The 17,417-nt window shown below is 31.5% G+C and overlaps 2 protein-coding genes across 3 annotated transcripts; one reads left to right on the top strand and one right to left on the bottom strand.

The window, feature by feature from the left end:
• Positions 1-5,163: 5,163 nt before the first annotated feature.
• Positions 5,164-8,510, top strand: LOC126686360 (probable calcium-binding protein CML21). 2 transcript variants are annotated; one of them, XM_050380400.1, is made up of 5 exons: positions 5,164-5,325; positions 5,670-5,896; positions 6,538-6,740; positions 7,553-7,727; positions 8,093-8,510. In XM_050380400.1, exons 2-5 carry the CDS (start codon positions 5,704-5,706, stop codon positions 8,209-8,211), a joined length of 690 nt encoding a protein of 229 aa, XP_050236357.1. In that variant the 5' UTR covers positions 5,164-5,325; positions 5,670-5,703; the 3' UTR covers positions 8,212-8,510. The 2 variants fall into 2 exon arrangements, with proteins under 2 accessions (XP_050236357.1, XP_050236356.1); XM_050380399.1 differs by having other exon boundaries at positions 5,164-5,492.
• A 1,509-nt stretch (positions 8,511-10,019) lies between these two features.
• On the bottom strand, positions 10,020-17,015 carry LOC126686359 (KH domain-containing protein At5g56140). Its single transcript, XM_050380398.2, has 7 exons — positions 16,641-17,015; positions 16,254-16,339; positions 13,788-13,933; positions 12,776-12,895; positions 12,577-12,693; positions 10,736-10,879; positions 10,020-10,643 (listed from the first exon to the last, which is right to left on the bottom strand). The coding sequence occupies exons 1-7, from the start codon at positions 16,790-16,792 to the stop codon at positions 10,488-10,490; spliced, it is 921 nt and encodes a 306-aa protein (XP_050236355.1). The 5' UTR covers positions 16,793-17,015; the 3' UTR covers positions 10,020-10,487.
• Positions 17,016-17,417: the final 402 nt, after the last annotated feature.

Raw genomic sequence — 17,417 nt, 5'->3', positions numbered from 1 at the left:
TCTTTAGAAACTGCAACTGGGTGGCTCATGAAATAGCTAAAAAAGCTCGTAGAGATTCTTTTTTTATAACAATTCTCTAGCACAAGTGGCGTGGATAGATACAAGAGTGTAATAGTCGATTTATCAATAAAGATTTTCATCTTTCCGGCAATTGGAAAAGCTTGAAAAGGTATATGAAATTTCAGAACTCAATATGGCATTTTGTTTATTAAATTGCAATAGGTTAGAGTATTACCCCAAAGATAATAGGGAACAATCATGGAAAACAAAGTGCCCAAGCAACTTCTAGTAAATGTCTATTTTACCTTTCAGCAATCTATATCTAACTTATAAAAGAGAAGCAAAAAGTACTGTACATTGAACAGTAACTCTTGCTTCTCCTTTAGGCCCCTCATCGTTGGCCACATTTGTTTTGTTTTTTTGTTGATATAACAAAAATTGTTGTACATTTTGGTCTTTCCATTCCTCTTTTACTATTATATCCTTACAAGCAAATATAGTCACCTTTAAATATTAGGACATTTTTGCCTTTTACTAATTTAACAGGTAGTCACGTGGGGATCAATATACTAACTTAACAATGCCGTTAAGAGAATAAATGGTCTAGCAGATAAATTTTATTTAACTGTTCATAACACCGTTATGTAGCTGTGAATCTAATTTACATTACGGTGGATTATTCAGCAAAATGTACATAAAATTTAAAATCAATTTGAAACAGTTAATTTCATTATTTATTCATATACTTTTGTAATGTATTGTATAAAGTAACAATTCAAAAAAAAATACTTTAAAAAAATATTAAAAATAATGTCATTTTCATAATATTATTAATTTAATCATCTCAACATTATAAATAATTACTTTACAAAATTTAAAAATTAATTTGAATATTTATTTTTATACTCCTATAACGTGTCATATAAAATGACCATTCAAAAAAAATTATAGACATTAAAAAAATAAATTGAGCAAGTTCTTTCATAATATTATTAATTTAATTATCTCAATATTGTATGCAATTATTTCACACTTTAATGTACTATTTATTTTAGACTTTTACATTGTACTATATAAAATGATAAAATGAATTAAAAATTCATGCATGGCAAAATTCGTACATCAAATTATTTTGAAATTGTCGATAAATTATTTTGCGGCGTTTAAAAAAGGGTTAATGTCAAAAAGAATCACGAACTTTATATATTTTCTCATTTTAATCACGCGGTTTAAATTTTCTCATTTTCATGCACGAACTACCATTTTTTTTTCAAATTCATGCACGATGTTGACATGACACTCATTCATTGGTGTAAAATGATCTCCACCTCAACGAATTACACCAATGGAGCCGTGATACTTCAGCACCGTGCATGAATTTGAGAAAAAGTGGTAGTTCGTGCATGAAAATGAGAAAATTTAAACTGCATGATTATAATGAAAAAACTTTACAAAAGTTTGTGAATTTTTATGACATTGACCTTCAAAAAATGAAGTTTGACTAGGTGATTGCTTTAATTATACTTTAATTATTATTTTTATTGTAACGAATGCAATTCGATGTTTGACTATTTATAGCAAGACATTTCAATTGGATTCAAACTTAATCCACGTTATGGTGATTATGGTTATAATTATTTTTTGATTGTTTCAGTTTGTTTTTGCATTTTTTATTTCGAATGTTATTTGCCTTTCTAAAATCCCGAAGCAATGCGAGGGTAAATGTACTAGTATCATTTAATTGAGGTATGTCTTGACAACTGACATGTGGAATAATGTAGAATATCCTTTTTTAAAATAAATTGATAAATCATTAAAGTTCCATGGTTGATCTATACCAAAAAGATCAACTGAAATCCATAAACAATTGTTAGAAAGAACACTATATGGAAGTCTTTTGGGTATTCGCTACGACGCACAAATCAATATTTTATAGAGAAATAAAAAAAAGTACTATAAAATATGAAATTAAGAAGAGTTATACATCTAAGATTTGGTTATAAGGCACTCCCTCCGGTCCATAATATTTATCGCATTTGACTTTTGCACAAGAACTAATAAACAATTAATATGTCTTAATTTGTAAACACTTTTACTAAGTTAACCCTATATTAAAACTTATTTACACTTATGACTACTATTTTCATTTATTTATTGTATTATTTCAATAAATTAATGGGAGGCAAACATGAAAAATAGCAATTAATGCTCTCTTGATATCATAACATGACAAATATTATGAACCAAAAAAATTTCTCAAATGCGACAAATATTATGGACCGGAGGGAGTAGTTTATATAAAATTTTGATGAGATGTCCCTTTTTATATCAACGTGGCATATGTGGTTTACTTTTAAATCATACTTCCTACGTCCCATTTAAGAAGGGACAAATTAGTTTTACATATAGATTAAAAAAATATTAATTATTATAGTTTTTTTAATTTTACCTCTATTAATGATAGTTTTATAATTGAGAAAACAACAAAAATGCCAAAAATTGGGCTCCAATTACACTAATTATCATTTAACTCATTTATTTTACATTCGTACCACAAAACACCAAAACTTTACATTCATGCCATCCCAATAAAAAGAAGACATATGGTCTCTCTTTCTCTTTTCCACCTAATCCCTTTTTCTCTCTCATGTGTCCCCTTCCTCTCTTTCTTATCAGGTGGTCCCCCCCTTTTTCTCTCTTTTTTTTATCCCTTTTTCTCCCATGTGTTTCTCTTTCTCTCTTTCTCTCTCCCTCTCTTCCCACGTGGTCCCCCTTTCTCATATACACACCATATGCCTTAATAATTCATTTATATAATATAAATTTTGAAAATAATATTACTTTTAATTTTAAAAACTTAAATTTATTAAATTTATTAAATTTTAAAAAAATACATAAATACAAAAATAATACAATTTTTTATAAATTATTAAATTTTTATGCCATGTATAATTATATATTATAATGTATCTATCATGTATAAATATATATCATGATGTATCTATAAAGTACATTTTAAAAATATATCTATCATGTATAAAATATGTATCGGAAAATGTATAAATATATTAATGAACCTATCGAATTAGTCGGTTGATTCAATTAAATCGATAAAAATTAAAGATAAAAATTAAAAAGTTTAATTAATTCGGTTAATTAAACTCCAATTTACTAAATATAATTCACTTTCTCGATCAAAAGATTTTGGAAAAGATAAATTAATCCACCTACGCGTCTTTTAACTATTTATTTTTTTAAATAATAAATTAATAATTATCTGATATACCTGAGATGTATCGAAATTGAATCCAATATGTATATATATATATATATATATATATATATATATATATATATATATATATATACACACACGTAACAAAACGAAAAAATATATAAAAACAAGAAAAAAATATTTTGAACGATCGAATATATATCAAATATGTATCGGAGATGCATCAAATATGTACTGGGAATGTATCGAAGATGTATCAAATATGTATCGGAAATGTATGTTTCGGAAATGTATCAAATATGTATCAGAGTTATATCAAAAATGTATCTGAAATGTATTAAAGATGTATCTGCTCTATACCATCTGCATTTCATTACTTTGTTTAATATTCTTTTTAATACTTAATCTATTTAATAATATATAAAATAAAAATTAATTTATATATTTAATAATTTATCTTATGCTAATCAAATTTTTGAAAAATAGAAAATTTATCCTTACGTAGGTTTATGAGTTCGGTGTACTACTTGGCAGCTATGCATGCTCTTTGTGCTTCTCTCCACTTTTTCTCTTTATGCACGCTTTCCAACATAACATTTACTCTCACTTTCTATTTCATTTTCTGTCATAACACAAACCACAAATATACAAGAAAATAAATGAATTTAGCTAAATAAACTTTCTTTCTAAATGATTAGAGAAATGATTAACTGTACCAAATTAAGAACCTCATGTTACATTATAGGCTTCAAGTTTGACCCTATCAAACCATTATTAGATTTTGTTTTGATATAAAATATAAACTATAACTCAGTTCTGATCTTATTCCTCTTTCATTTTTTTTCTTTGTAAACCATTCTACTCTTTTTTTGTAAACCATTCTGTTTTACTTTCTAAGGTAGAATTTTATTTATAAATGTTGAGTTAAGAAAACATGGGTTCCGTTCCAATTTATAATTTAATTAACTCGCAGAAAAGTTAAATAAAAATAAATATCAGAAAACTGAAAATAAATGACAAATAGTTTACATCTTTTTCATGGGAATAAAAAATTATATCTTGTGAGGGGTTGATTTTTAAAATGAAAAATCATAGAAAAAAATCCAAAAAGTGGCACAGAGTTGGAAAAAAAAGAATTGTTGGCCGGCCATGTGACTTCCACCTCACAAAAGGAATAGAAGCTATATATATGTAAGAAGATGGAACAGTTAATGAGGGTGGAGGTTTGGAGACATGTAAGTTTGAGAAAGATGACATTAAATGAAAACTAAATGAGTTTTGTGCTATTAATTGAAATAATAATGGTAACAAAGAAATACCTCTATCTAAAATGACAATTGTGAAAAGTAATTGTGATTTATGAGTTTTTTTGTTATTTTCTCTTTATAATTTGTGCATGAACCAATAGTCATTAATTATAAAAAGAGAAAAAGGGGTAAAAAAATTATATAAATTGGCACAAAAAAACACGATGTGGCCTTTTTAAGTGGGACAAGTTAAATGAGACAAGTTAAAATGAGATATGTCACTTCTTAAATGGGACAGAGGGAGCATACAATTTACGGGTATCGTGATGATAACTGATGTGATCGATGTAAGATTTTTTTTTTGGACTTAGTATCTGAAATATAACGATTTTGAAAATAAATAAACAAATAATATTAATTTTCATTAATTATTATAGTAATTTGGACTAATTCACATTTGTAAAAAAATAAAAAAAAATAAAAAAATTAATTTCAATGATAATCATTCATTAAGTGTCGAGAGTAAATTAAAGGTTCAAGAATGGGTTGCATTTTTTTCCCAAACAAGGATGACTAATGCTTTGTGCCAAATAAATAAAGATACGTTTTAAATTTCTCCACAAATTTGATAAGATAAACACTAATAAATCAATTTTAAATGTGTCATTTTTAACATAAAATATACGCTAAAAACAAAAGTTTGATCATGATCTGCTGAATTACACTACTGTCTTATACATTTTTGTAATACGAAAAGTCAGCGTGAAAGTGGTTAGTTAGTGGCCTAACCACCGTAAGAGGCGGCAATACGTGTTGGGTTCTCCACAAAACTTGGCTTTCATAGTAATTCTGTCTCTGCCATTCAATTTCTGATTCTTTTTTCAGTTTCTGATAACAAATTACTAATCTTTCATCCTTTTTCATTTCTGGGTCATCAGTTTTTAAAAGTTTCTGTATTAAATTTTTGAGCTTGATTCTTTGAAATTTGCTGATTTCTTGAGCTATTTCTGGTTAGTGTTCATGCAATCTTTGTGTTAAACATTTAATTAATAGTTGTGATTCTTTGGTGTTTTTTAATTTCTGTGCACTGTTATTTATTGTATTCCATATAGTAATTTTGTTGTGTTTAATTTTATTTGTGCAAGATTTAAGTGTTTTCTAACATTTTTGACATGATGATCGGCTAGGGTGGTCATCCCATTTTGTTGTTTGAATTTGAAGATGGGAGGTGCAGTTGGAACTGCTAAAACATCAGCTTATGTACCAGAGACGAGGCTTGAGGCTAAAATGGTCGAAGCTATGCGGCGAAGAGCTGCTGAAGGATGTTCTATCAAGTCATTCAACAGTATAATCTTGAAGTTCCCTAAAATTGATGAGAGTTTCAGAAAATGTAAAGCTATCTTTGAGAAATTCGGTATGCATCTCATTCTTTTGCTTTTTCTTTCCATTGTGTATTCACTATTTAGAAATTAAATAAATATATGGTTCTAAATTTAAGTTTCAGAATTGCTTTTACTCAATGAAATGTTGAACTTAAAGAAAGAAATATTTTTGTCAATTTCATCTGCTAGTAAAAGATTTTTAAGCTAGATTTTTTAATGGAACAGAACCAGGCTTATTTTATAGGTTGTCTAGTATATTGCATAGAAACTTACCGAGTTTTACCTTTCCGTGTTCATTTTCTTCAAAAACGCTTTAGAAGCTCCAAAATTTTATGTTTATATTTTATTCCAGTAAAAAAATATTTGTTTTTTTCATTTTCTATTTCAACATTTACTGTTTGAGCGTTTCAGTTTTCGTATTGCATAGGCTGTCTAAGGAGGTCGGCTAATATATTAGAGTACGAGTACTGCATACCTTTTTAAGAAAATGCCTATTTAAGTGTTTACTTGTGTGGCATTTCTAACTTAGAAGCACCCTTATAATATGGCAATTGGCAACCATTTGCCGTTTATGCTAGGACACACATACTTGTATGCAGGTTACAATCATACACATACCTATTTTAAACTTTGATGACATGAAAGAGGTAAGTATTTCAATTTGACTTTGCAGATGAGGATTCCAATGGCACAATTGATCAAGAAGAGATGAGAAAATGTTTACATAAGCTAGAAGTTTCTTTTACAGAGGAGGAAATCAATGATCTCTTTAAGGGATGCGATATCAATGACGATATGGGCATGAAGTTTAATGAGTTCATTGTACTTCTCTGTCTTGTCTATCTTCTTAAGGATGATCCTACTGCCGTCCATGCCGTATCCAAACTTTAAAGCTACCATTGTTTTGTTTTCAATGAAGTTCCCAACGAATGAGTTTTACTTGAAATTTCATACAAATTGTTTAATTATGGATTTAACAAACTACTATATATAGGCATTTTGAGAATACCAACCGAATCTAGGATGCATTACTAATACTAAGGTTATCTCATTAAATTTTCTTTCATCTAGCCTCTTTCTAAAGCTTCATGCATGTGTCTGACTAGTCAATGGCTTCTTTGGTGAAATGTTACTAACAAAAATGCATTTGGCATCAAACATATAGATTGAGCTGCGCCATTCCTAGGAAATATTCTGATTCAACAAATACAACATGTAGGCAACTTGTTAATATTAACTGAAACCAGGAAGCATCAGTAAAGTTATTTCATTGCAGTTTTTCTTTCTTCTAACCTCTTTTAAAAGCTTTTGCGTCTTTATGGTGACTGATAAGTTCAATGGTGGCTTTGTTGACGTGTTACCAACGTAAGTGCATTTGGCATCGAGCATATTGGTTGAGTATTGGCATTCTTAGGAAATATCTTGATTTATATAGGCTTATTTTGACTACAACTATGAAGAGAACCGCATTTAATTTCTTGCGAAATAGAAATTGTCGGATACTAAATGAAAGATCTCAAATAATCTTAGTGAGAATTTCTAGGGGTTTTAATCTTCATTAATATGAAAATTGAAGGATTAGTTTAAGGAGGTTGTCGTCCTGCTCTTTTCCTTCCCCTGTTAACATATGTGAGCAAATTTGTGTTTTCTTTCTTTTTTGTTACATTTTCGTTCCTTGACAACACTAGAAATCCAAAATGGGAATGCCCAAATTAGAGGCCACATTTGAAACATTGGTCGGAGCATTTGCATTCTTGGACAAAAACAAGGATGGCTTCGTCAGCAAGAATGAGATGGTTCAAGCCATAAATGAATCTGGAGAACGTTCGTCTGGATCTGGACGAATAGCGATGAAACGATTTGGTTAATCTCTTTCTCTCTCTCTCACTGTCGTCTATCTATCTGTCTATATGCACATTTGTTTTTTTTGTGTGTTTTGTATATAAGGGGCCCTGTAGGCCAATTCAGAATGCATATGTGATGGATATTGAATTAGGTACTCATTTCAATTAGGAAGGCATAAATTGGGATTAAGTTGAGTTGAGTTGTATTGTTTTGCACGGCATCTTAATTAACTCAACTAGCTTTATAATATCAGCTTATTCTGCACGTCTAGATCATATACTGAGTGCACATTTTCCCTCAAAACTGTAATAATAGGTAATATTTTTTCTTTTCTTTTTAAATGTTTTACTAAGTTGTTCATCTTTAATGTTGCTGTACTGCAGAAGAGATGGACTGGGACAAAAATGGAATGGTTAATTTCAAAGAGTTTATGTTTGCTTTTACGCGGTGGGTGGGAATAGATGACATGGAGGATGAGGAAGATGATGAAGCTAATGTCTGAATTCTAGTTATGGACTCGAGAATCGCCGCTGTGAATTTCCGAGAAAGCTGTTTCCCACACAAGGTCCGTCAGATTTACATTTCCAGAAATGGTGAATTTGATATTACGTGAAATGCTTAATTCTTCACCCCTTCCTGAATTTTGTGCTGTAAATATAGTTTCAAGAATAGAACCACAAACGCATTGCAATAAATATCGCCGCGCTCGTAATTATGAACACTGTATTGTATGATTTCAGCATAGTTTATCAGCAGGTTGAATGAAGCAAGTTGTGATTATTTAAGGGCTCATGCCTTCAATTATGTTTTTTGGCTGTTCTTTAATCAATCTTATGCAAGAAATAAAGATTGTTTGAGCTTCAGTTCTTGACAAGGAACTTCATCAGGTAATTTCTTTTGTAAACATAAAAGAAACGGTTTCAAACAGATTGTAAATTTGTAATCATTGTTGTCATAAATTTTCAATCAAGGAGGCTAATATGATTTTAGGCCAAGCATTGGAGTCATATATGAGACATAGAATCAAGGCCTAATGTCTTAAAAAAACCCAGACCTTTTAGCTCCTTTTCAATCATACCATGACGTTGAAAATTTGTCAATTTTACCCTATTTTGCATTTTTGTGTTTCAATTGTATCCTGAAAAATTAAATTAACGTCTTTTGCGTTTGAAAATTTGTTTAAAACATTCTCCATGTCTCGCATATATTGATTGTATATTTTTAAAATTTATTTAAATTTAGTTAAATTAATTAAGAATTTAAATTAGTGTTAATTTGATTATGGTTTTTAGTTAGTTTTTAAAAATAAAGGACTTATTTGTACTTTTTTGAATAAAAAAGAATTTAATTTCATGTTTAGACTTAATTAATTGAATGATTTCATCATTTAAGTAAAAAAATTGATAAAAATTAAAATATTGGAGTACAACTGAAAACGGATATTTCAAAAGTGGAAAAATTGACAAATTTTCGACGTCGGGGTGGAATTGAAAAAAAGTTTAAAGGTGAGGGGTTTTTAAGTGATCAGGCCTAGAATCAACCATTTGTTAGAAGGTAGAAAATCACATAAGAAATTGCCTTGTTTCAATGTTTAAAAATACATGGGCATGGCCACCCCAAACACGCCCAATTTGAGTGAATTGTTTTTTAAAGGTAGGATTTGAGTTGATTTAGTCAAAACAACAGGCTGAGCTAAGGTTCGAGTCGAACCCGACATGTCAGGAGTGCATTCGGGCGGGCTAGGGAGCAGATTTCGACATTTAGTATTACGACAGCCTAACTCATGTCCTAGCAGGCAAAGCAAATTCATAAACCGGGTTTGATTAATTAAATCTGAATAGGACACAAACAGAAGCTTGACTCTGAAATTTGAATTTACATAAAAAGAGTAGAGATCGACTGAACTCGCTCCAAACACTATATTCATGGTCAAATCTACTTGGGAGATAGCCAAGAGCTATATACAGTACATGCTCTCAAAAATAACCCACCAACACTCTGGCTATAAATTTAACCTGTAACACAAACACTATAACCATCAGGCGATGTTTGAAGAGCAAGCCCAACACCACACAATGAGCAAAATAATTTTCTGGTCAAACTTCGGAACATATCCTCAACCTCAGAGAAACGAAGAGAAGACTAATCAGTAGTATTACAATGACGCAAAACAACTTTCAGCTTACCGAGATTCAGAGTTCAACTCCGCAAGCAACCAAAAGAAGAGCCAGTATCAGTAATGCCCAGCTACAACCACCACAATGAAGAAATAACAGAACAAAATAAGAAAGGGAAAAGAAAGAAGTACAATGCAGTAGAATATAAATAGTGCATTGAAATTCTAGTTCAAACTATATATGGTATTACAAAACACTCCATTTCAGACAATATGGAACAGGGTACACAAACGTTTAGCTCATTACTACCATACAAACCATACCTCACACACTATCAAAACTGTTAATACAAGCTTTTAGTAAACCCTAATTTTTAACACAGGAACAGACTAGGAGTCCAAACTGCCTTAACCAACATCAAATAGCAAAACCCATGAACTCAGCTGGCTCTTGACTATGCGATTAAAACTTTCCTTAAAATAAGATAAAACACACTTGACATATAAAAATTAGAACTGGCATTCAACAGTGCCAGTGCCCCGATGGATGGCAGTCAGTCGGAGGCAAAGGCTGATACAGCAACACCTGGTGCATTGGGAATTCCCAATTACTGGCTGGACAACAAACAAGCTTCAAAAAGCTTACCGCCAACGGGGATCGATTACCCCCGGGTCTTGGCTCTCTTCATACCAAGGCTGTTGTGGAAAGGGGAGACAGAACCACCACCAGACATTGGAGATCCTTCTTCACGTAGTGTACCGTTCAACAACGCTAGCTCTCTTAGCTGATGCTTTTTATAGTAATCTTGAGATTCATCCTATAAAATGGGAAATTTTATCACTGAACCGACAAAAGAAAAAGAATCCTCGATCAAGATCTATATAACTGCACAGGATAGAACTCAATTACCACAGGCATTAACAAGTCTTCAAGTATCCCACGAGCTTGTGCAATGCGAGCGTCAACTATTTCAACAGGCAATTCTGCTTCAACCAAGATATGTAGAGGTTCATTTAGATGCTCATATCCTGGTTTCCCTCTCATCATTTCCTCCTATCAAATAAAAAGTATACTGTTACACAATAAAGCAAAATTTATTGCACCAGTATGATACGGTCGAATGAAATCCATATCAAAGTGATATCTCCAATGAGACATGAAATATTGCTTGTCATCAATCATAATGAAGATATTAATAAGAAGTCAATTAAATTTGGCATCATAAACCCATTCCAATGTTGGCTATCCAAACTTCATGAGTAGTTTCTCGCATTCCTCTTAGGGGGTGTTCAATTTATTAAAAAAGAATGAGAATGGATGAATCTCACTATTTGTATTAATTTTATTAAATTTCATTTAAAATTGAAATTGATTATCCTTCAACAGAAATCACCCATTCTGCCCCACATCTATAGGAATGAATTTTTCATTACTATGAAAATCAAATTCAATATTAAAAAATATAAGATAAATAAATAATATAAAATTATAAACAATTTGAATAAAACTAAATAATTGAAAAATATTGTATTTTTAAATTTCTTAAATAATTAATATTTAAATTTTTAATTTCTTTTTAATATTAAAATAAAATTAAAAAAAAGTTAAATCGATTCTCATTCCTAAGGCTATGCATTTGAAACTGAACTGAACATAAATTCTATATTTCTTCAAGCTCAAATTTTAAAAAATTTAAAACCGCTAAACAGATTCAGAATTTTTCAGTTTGGTCAGCTTTTCAGTTTGGTTCAATTATTTGGTTTGGCTTATATTAGAGCTTGACTATAAAAAATTGTATGTCCAAAACAGAACAAAACCCTCATTCCAAACTTTGAACCAAATGCTCCCTCAACGTTTTAGAACCCTTTAGTTTTTCAAATTTCCGGGGCCATTTGTGGAACTTTGGTTCTGTGGTTTTATTGACTTTTATATCCTTGCCTTAACAATTGGAGATATATTCATTCTAACTTCAAAGTTTATTAATAAATATTATAGTATGACAGTATAAATCTATTTAAAAGGTTAATAAAATTATTAATTAAGATATCTTCACTTTACTCATCATTGTATTCTTTAACAAAGTCCACTACATAAATATTAATTTTCATAACATGTTAAGATAAGACATGATATTATTTTATTGGCCAACTACAGTATCTTTTGATGGTCAAAATTTTAAATATAACTTGGAAAAAAGAGTATCATTCACACTATAATAAATAATTAGTTGTTTCGTTCTTCTTCAGATTTTACTAAAATTTTGATGACTAGATAGTTATAGGTGTTAATAATGTTATCAAATTTTAACATGTAAAGAAACTAATTTTGAGAATTTTGTATTTCATAGTTTTATTTACTAATTTAGTTTTAGGTAAAATATTATGGTAATTACATAGAATATCACAAAATATTTTAATTATTAGTACTTTATAATAAGACAATAAAATATTTAAAATTAGCTTATGAAAATTAAAAACATCATTAAATAATTATTTTCGCATAATTACTCCTGACGAAATATTTTCTTACATAAAAGCAAGTTTTAATTTTAAAAAGTATAATATCTCATAATAGAGTACTAAAAGAGTGGAACATATAATTTAAGGGAGGTCAGGAGGCTTCAAAAATTTCAGGAGGGCCGAAAATCTATTTTAGAGCGCAAATAGGTGGACCTTTTAAAATAACCATGAATTTTACAAACACATATGAACAATTAAAGTACACATGACAGAAACAAATCTCGTAATTACCCTGACTGGATCTTTGATGCTGCCACGCCCTCTGATCAGAACATGGCATTCAGTAGTTGCTTCTACACGCTTAAGGGAGTGTCCCCTAGGGCCAAGAAGACGGCCAACAAAGTTGTACTGAGACACGAGCTATGTCAGACAACTAATGGAGGAAAAAATGACAGAAAAAGAACATGAAAAAAGAAACGATGCCTCATACGTTAGGATATTTCTCAATGGGAATATCAACTCTGATTGTTCTCTTAACGATAAGACCAGATGAGCTGCCCTGAGAATTCAGCCACTTCTGTGCTGATGAGGGTTGTAATAAACCCGACATCTGCCCAATATAATTCTAATATTGTCAAACTATAAATAATATTAAAAAAATGCAACTATCCGGCTCTCTAGGTGACGAAAAAAAAATGATAAGCCTCAGAAAGTCACAGCATATACAGTTTCCTTGGAGCAGCTCAAACAAATATGTGTACAACATTACACAAGTATGGGGCAAAACCATAACCAAAGAGTAGTAAAACAGCTTGCAACTATGACAATATAACACTCCAAGCATTTAATTCTCAAGCATAACAACACATGAGAACAACTATAGCTCTAATCCAAACGAAGTGTACTGGGACAAAAATGTCAGAAATTTGACAATAACCAGCATTCTGAAAGGACTTCTGGTTTTTCACTTCAAGGCATTCAAGGAATCATTTAGGCAGAAGGAGAGGAAATAAAAATATTTGAGCAACAAAATGGTCAGTACTTCAAATGACAGAATTCTAATTTGTCTTAGAGCTCCTCCATTGAGCAACTCAGTTAACTGCTGTTTTGTCATGCATCTTATAACAGCCGAGTGCCATTTTAGGAATCTAGATGTAAGCCTTCAGAAAAGAAATATCATGTCACTAGATCCCTAATTTGTCATGAAAATTAGAAAGGAAAAAAGATCTGTATTGAGTCTCATGAATCTCTATAGAAAAACAAGGTTAAACAGCTAAGTCAAACAGACATTCTGGAACAGCATGCTAAAGTTAAAATCTACTTCCGCTGGTCGATGAAGTTAGGCTCAGACGCATACTACCTGTCATGAAACCTGGCAATTTAAACTACAATCTCAAACAAAGTTGAAGTTAGCACAAATTTAAGCATCAAGTTAGAAATGCTCTAGAAAAACAGTAAAATTAGAGGGAAAATAAGGTTATGTTAATGGTTAGTATCCATACTTCTGATTGAAACCGTGATGCCCAGCCATTTGCATCAGCTCCTCCATTTGAAAACATTCCTCCAGAAGCCAGAGGGCTAGCATGTTCAAGCCCACTTTGACCTAAAACTGATGCATTCCCCAACAGCGTGGTTACACGCAATATTTCTGCTCCAAAATGTCAATTTTCAAGAACAAGATGTACTGTTAGCATTGTTAACAGATTTGTTAGCAGTCACCACAAAATGGAGAGACAAGACGGATTGTTAACTGAGTTAGTTAAGAATCAATGCTTGCCCCAATAAATGTATTTAAACTTCAGCACTTAGTCTGATGAGAAATGGTAGACAAATAACATAATTATACATAATCTGATGTATTAGTTTGATAAAGAGACTACAGATCATGTTATTAAACACAGCTAAGTGACTAACTGCAGGTTGTCACTTGTTCATCATCACAAGAACAAGCATTGAACAGACAGAAGTTAGCACAGTTAGTCATTTAGATTTAAAAACTTATTAAATCTATAAAAAAGAAGAGAATAGGAATGGTTAAAAAACATGCTTGCCAAAGAAAAACAAGAATTAAAGGATCAGAAAGAGTAAAGGGGGAAAAAGCAAAATATCACATAAAAATATCAAGTCAAGACATTCTTTTCAGCTAACAATCAGCATCTAAACTTTCTGAATTTATATCAACAGTAGTTCTATGAAACCAATTCGAGCTTTATTTGTGTCGCTCAACAAAATCCCACAATTCCAAAAATTCTCACTGAACGATTAGGTGCTTGGAAAACCAGCAAATCTATACCACTAAATTAAGTTAGAGCATCTCTTTGGCCACAAATTGAAAGGAGTCATCATGTTTGCATTACAGTGAGCATACAAGAGCAATGTAATATCAAGTGTCTTACACCACATCTTTAGTGATTAATGGAATTTATTAGAGATCCCGTTAGATCATATTCAATTCCTGAGAGGATAAGTTTTTTACAAACAAGCTCCAAAGCGGACTTTGTTGAAATTTAGTCCCAAATTGAAAAAGGCCATTTAATTGCATCTTAGTCCCCTCAAACTTGGTTCAGGGCTAAGTCTTATGCAGGCTATGGAGTTAATGAATAGTTCTGCACCACTTTGTAATCATTATTTTTTTATTTACCTCTTTATTCCTCTCCAACTACATGAACCTACTAATTATGATGCACAACTTCTAGTTAGGCCATGCTCAAGGTTTTCTCCATTATCTGAAGATCTTCCTCCATCTCTAATACACTAATGACATCATTCTTATGGTAATAAAGCAATGACATTATTCTTTTGGTTGTTTATTCACATAAAGTTGTTTGACGGTTTGGAAGGGATATATTAAAGAACAATTTCACACATGAGAAAGAGTTTAAATTCACATTGTAAGGTTTGGAGATCCATCATCTTGACAAGACTGCAAATCTGATTGCCCATTTTTCTCTCTTTTTTTTCTCCCAAAGTTTAACATTTTTAAACATTTGAAATAAATGTAAACAAATTATAACAAACATTAAAAGAAAAATTATGAATGTTTGAAACAACAGGGATGCTGTTGATTACACAAGCACTCAACGGGATCCTAGTAAAATCAAAATATTTTATCCTTTAGCCTAATGAAATCTCAATGACCAGAAAACAAAATGTTTTTGCATTTGTCCATTACAATCATTTTGGTTTATATCTATGACTATGAGTAATGTACACAACATAACTCTAATGTTGTGCCCTGGGCCTAGTGAACAATAACGACACACTTTAAGATCCATACTGTCATAGAATTCTAGATAACATTTCCCTCGCCTTACTAGTAGTAGTCACTTCACAGTTTTACAAGCTGCCTTGTCCAATTATGCTGTAACATGTTAGCCTCTATGGTACTCTGCCCTTATCTATATAAACTAAAAAACAATATTTTTTTTAACAATCTAATAAATATATCAAATCCTTTTGTTTATGGCAGTATTTGATGATCATATAGGAAAAACAAACAACATTGCAATTAAGATTATGCAGGCAATCTCGTTATCTGCAAACCAATTTATACCCTATCCAACAGCCAACTGCCTTAACACCTCAAAAATGTGACGAATTACAAAAGTGAAGCACCCAGCATATAGACGACACCAGAAGGATCAGAAAACAATGCAAAAGCCAATGTTTGTACTCAACTAACGATTTCCATGATTTTATACAAGAAATGATTCAAAACCATCTTGGTTCACTAGATCTAGGAGATTTAAAACATTTGTCGATCGAAAAGGAGGAAAATATATACGGGATACTCGAAATGACCACCACAGACACACAAACACAGAGCAGAACTATGCAACCTGTTTGTTAAAAGGCATTTTATGTTCCACATATCAGCAATTTCAATATTGAAAGGTCTTTAATAATCACATTTGCGGACAATGAAGTACTGATATATAATTCAAATCACTATTTATCATGAAACTCACCCTGATTCAACAACCTATAAGTATGAGGAAGCACCGGAATAAACGGACTAAGCTTGTGCCGCTCTTCTAACAAGTCCGAAAGATATCTGCATAATCAAAAATTAAGCATACAATCATTTCTGATCTCCACAAATCAATAAAACAACTATCATCTGCAAACAAAACTATCATAGGATTTTTTTCACAAAAAATAATAATGTTAAAACGGCGTCAGATCAGTGATTAGATTTGGAAGCTGAATAAATAGGCACAGTAAACCCTAGCCTAGCAAAACAGAAACCTCATCAGATCAGATAAAAGTTTCAAATATAAAAACAAAAAATTAACAGTGAGATCACTGATACAGTAAGATCTAGAGTTGACACTAATAATAGATCTTTAATTTACTTTTCTTGTTCGACGAGAGCCGATGAGGCAGAACGGAGACCAGATAGATGAGGAGACTGAGGAGCCGAAGACGGAGACGGAGAGTACCCCATAAAACGACCACCAATTCCAAAACCGAGACCTCCGCCGCCGCCGAGTGATGTAGTGGTCATTTTGGAAGTACTCCAATCGATATCTGTATAAATATCCGTTTTGACGGAGTTGAGTAAAACACGATAGATAAAGATAGATCACCGGCGGGCGGCGAGAGGTGGCCGGAGTGAGGTAGGTGAGATGGATAGGTATGGGTGGTGGGTAAGAGAGGGATGATGCCGACCAGACGCTTAGCTCTCTCTCAATCTAGCGTCGGTGGAAATCTAGTTGTTTCATTTATTTGTTTTGCTTTTTAAACTTGCTCCTTTTTTTACTTTCTTACTGCTTTACCTTTAAAATCACTCAACTAGTTAGAGTGACTGAGGTTTTAGAGATCCGACGGTTTTGTTTAGAAGAGAGTGAAATTGACTCTGGACAGTCCGAGGGACGGTTCTAAACTGGTTTGGAACCGGCTGGTTCGAAGAGAAAAAATAGTTTAAAATAAAAATAAATTTAAAATTTAATTTTGATAACTCGAGGTATGTCTGCGACCGAATCCGTCTTCTAATCTCATTTGAAATGTCAAGAACAAATTGTTAGAAGGGTGCCCGAAGAGGATTCTGAGGCACCTCTCCTACGATCAAGTATGAGCGGAAAAAAAAAGTGAATATAATATCAAGTATGGAGTGAAAATAAATACTAACC

This window comes from Mercurialis annua, linkage group LG6 (genome assembly GCF_937616625.2).
Source record: "Mercurialis annua linkage group LG6, ddMerAnnu1.2, whole genome shotgun sequence".
Lineage (NCBI taxonomy): Eukaryota > Viridiplantae > Streptophyta > Magnoliopsida > Malpighiales > Euphorbiaceae > Mercurialis > Mercurialis annua.
The sequence above is the reverse complement of the archived record's forward strand: the minus strand, read 5'-3'. Positions and strand labels throughout refer to the sequence as shown.

Excerpts from the sequence above, each read along its gene's own strand:
- LOC126686360 (XM_050380400.1), top strand. The coding sequence starts at position 5,704 with ATGGGAGGTGCAGTTGGAACTGCTAAAACATCAGCTTATGTACCAGAG. Across the intron at positions 5,897-6,537 it reads AGCTATCTTTGAGAAATTCG|ATGAGGATTCCAATGGCACA; the intron begins GTATGCATCTCA and ends TTGACTTTGCAG. Across the intron at positions 6,741-7,552 it reads ATCCTACTGCCGTCCATGCC|AAATCCAAAATGGGAATGCC; the intron begins GTATCCAAACTT and ends TGACAACACTAG.
- LOC126686359 (XM_050380398.2), bottom strand. The coding sequence starts at position 16,792 with ATGACCACTACATCACTCGGCGGCGGCGGAGGTCTCGGTTTTGGAATT. Across the intron at positions 16,340-16,640 it reads GCTCTCGTCGAACAAGAAAA|ATATCTTTCGGACTTGTTAG; the intron begins GTAAATTAAAGA and ends TTGATTATGCAG. Across the intron at positions 10,880-12,576 it reads GCATCAAAGATCCAGTCAGG|GAGGAAATGATGAGAGGGAA; the intron begins GTAATTACGAGA and ends TTTATTTGATAG.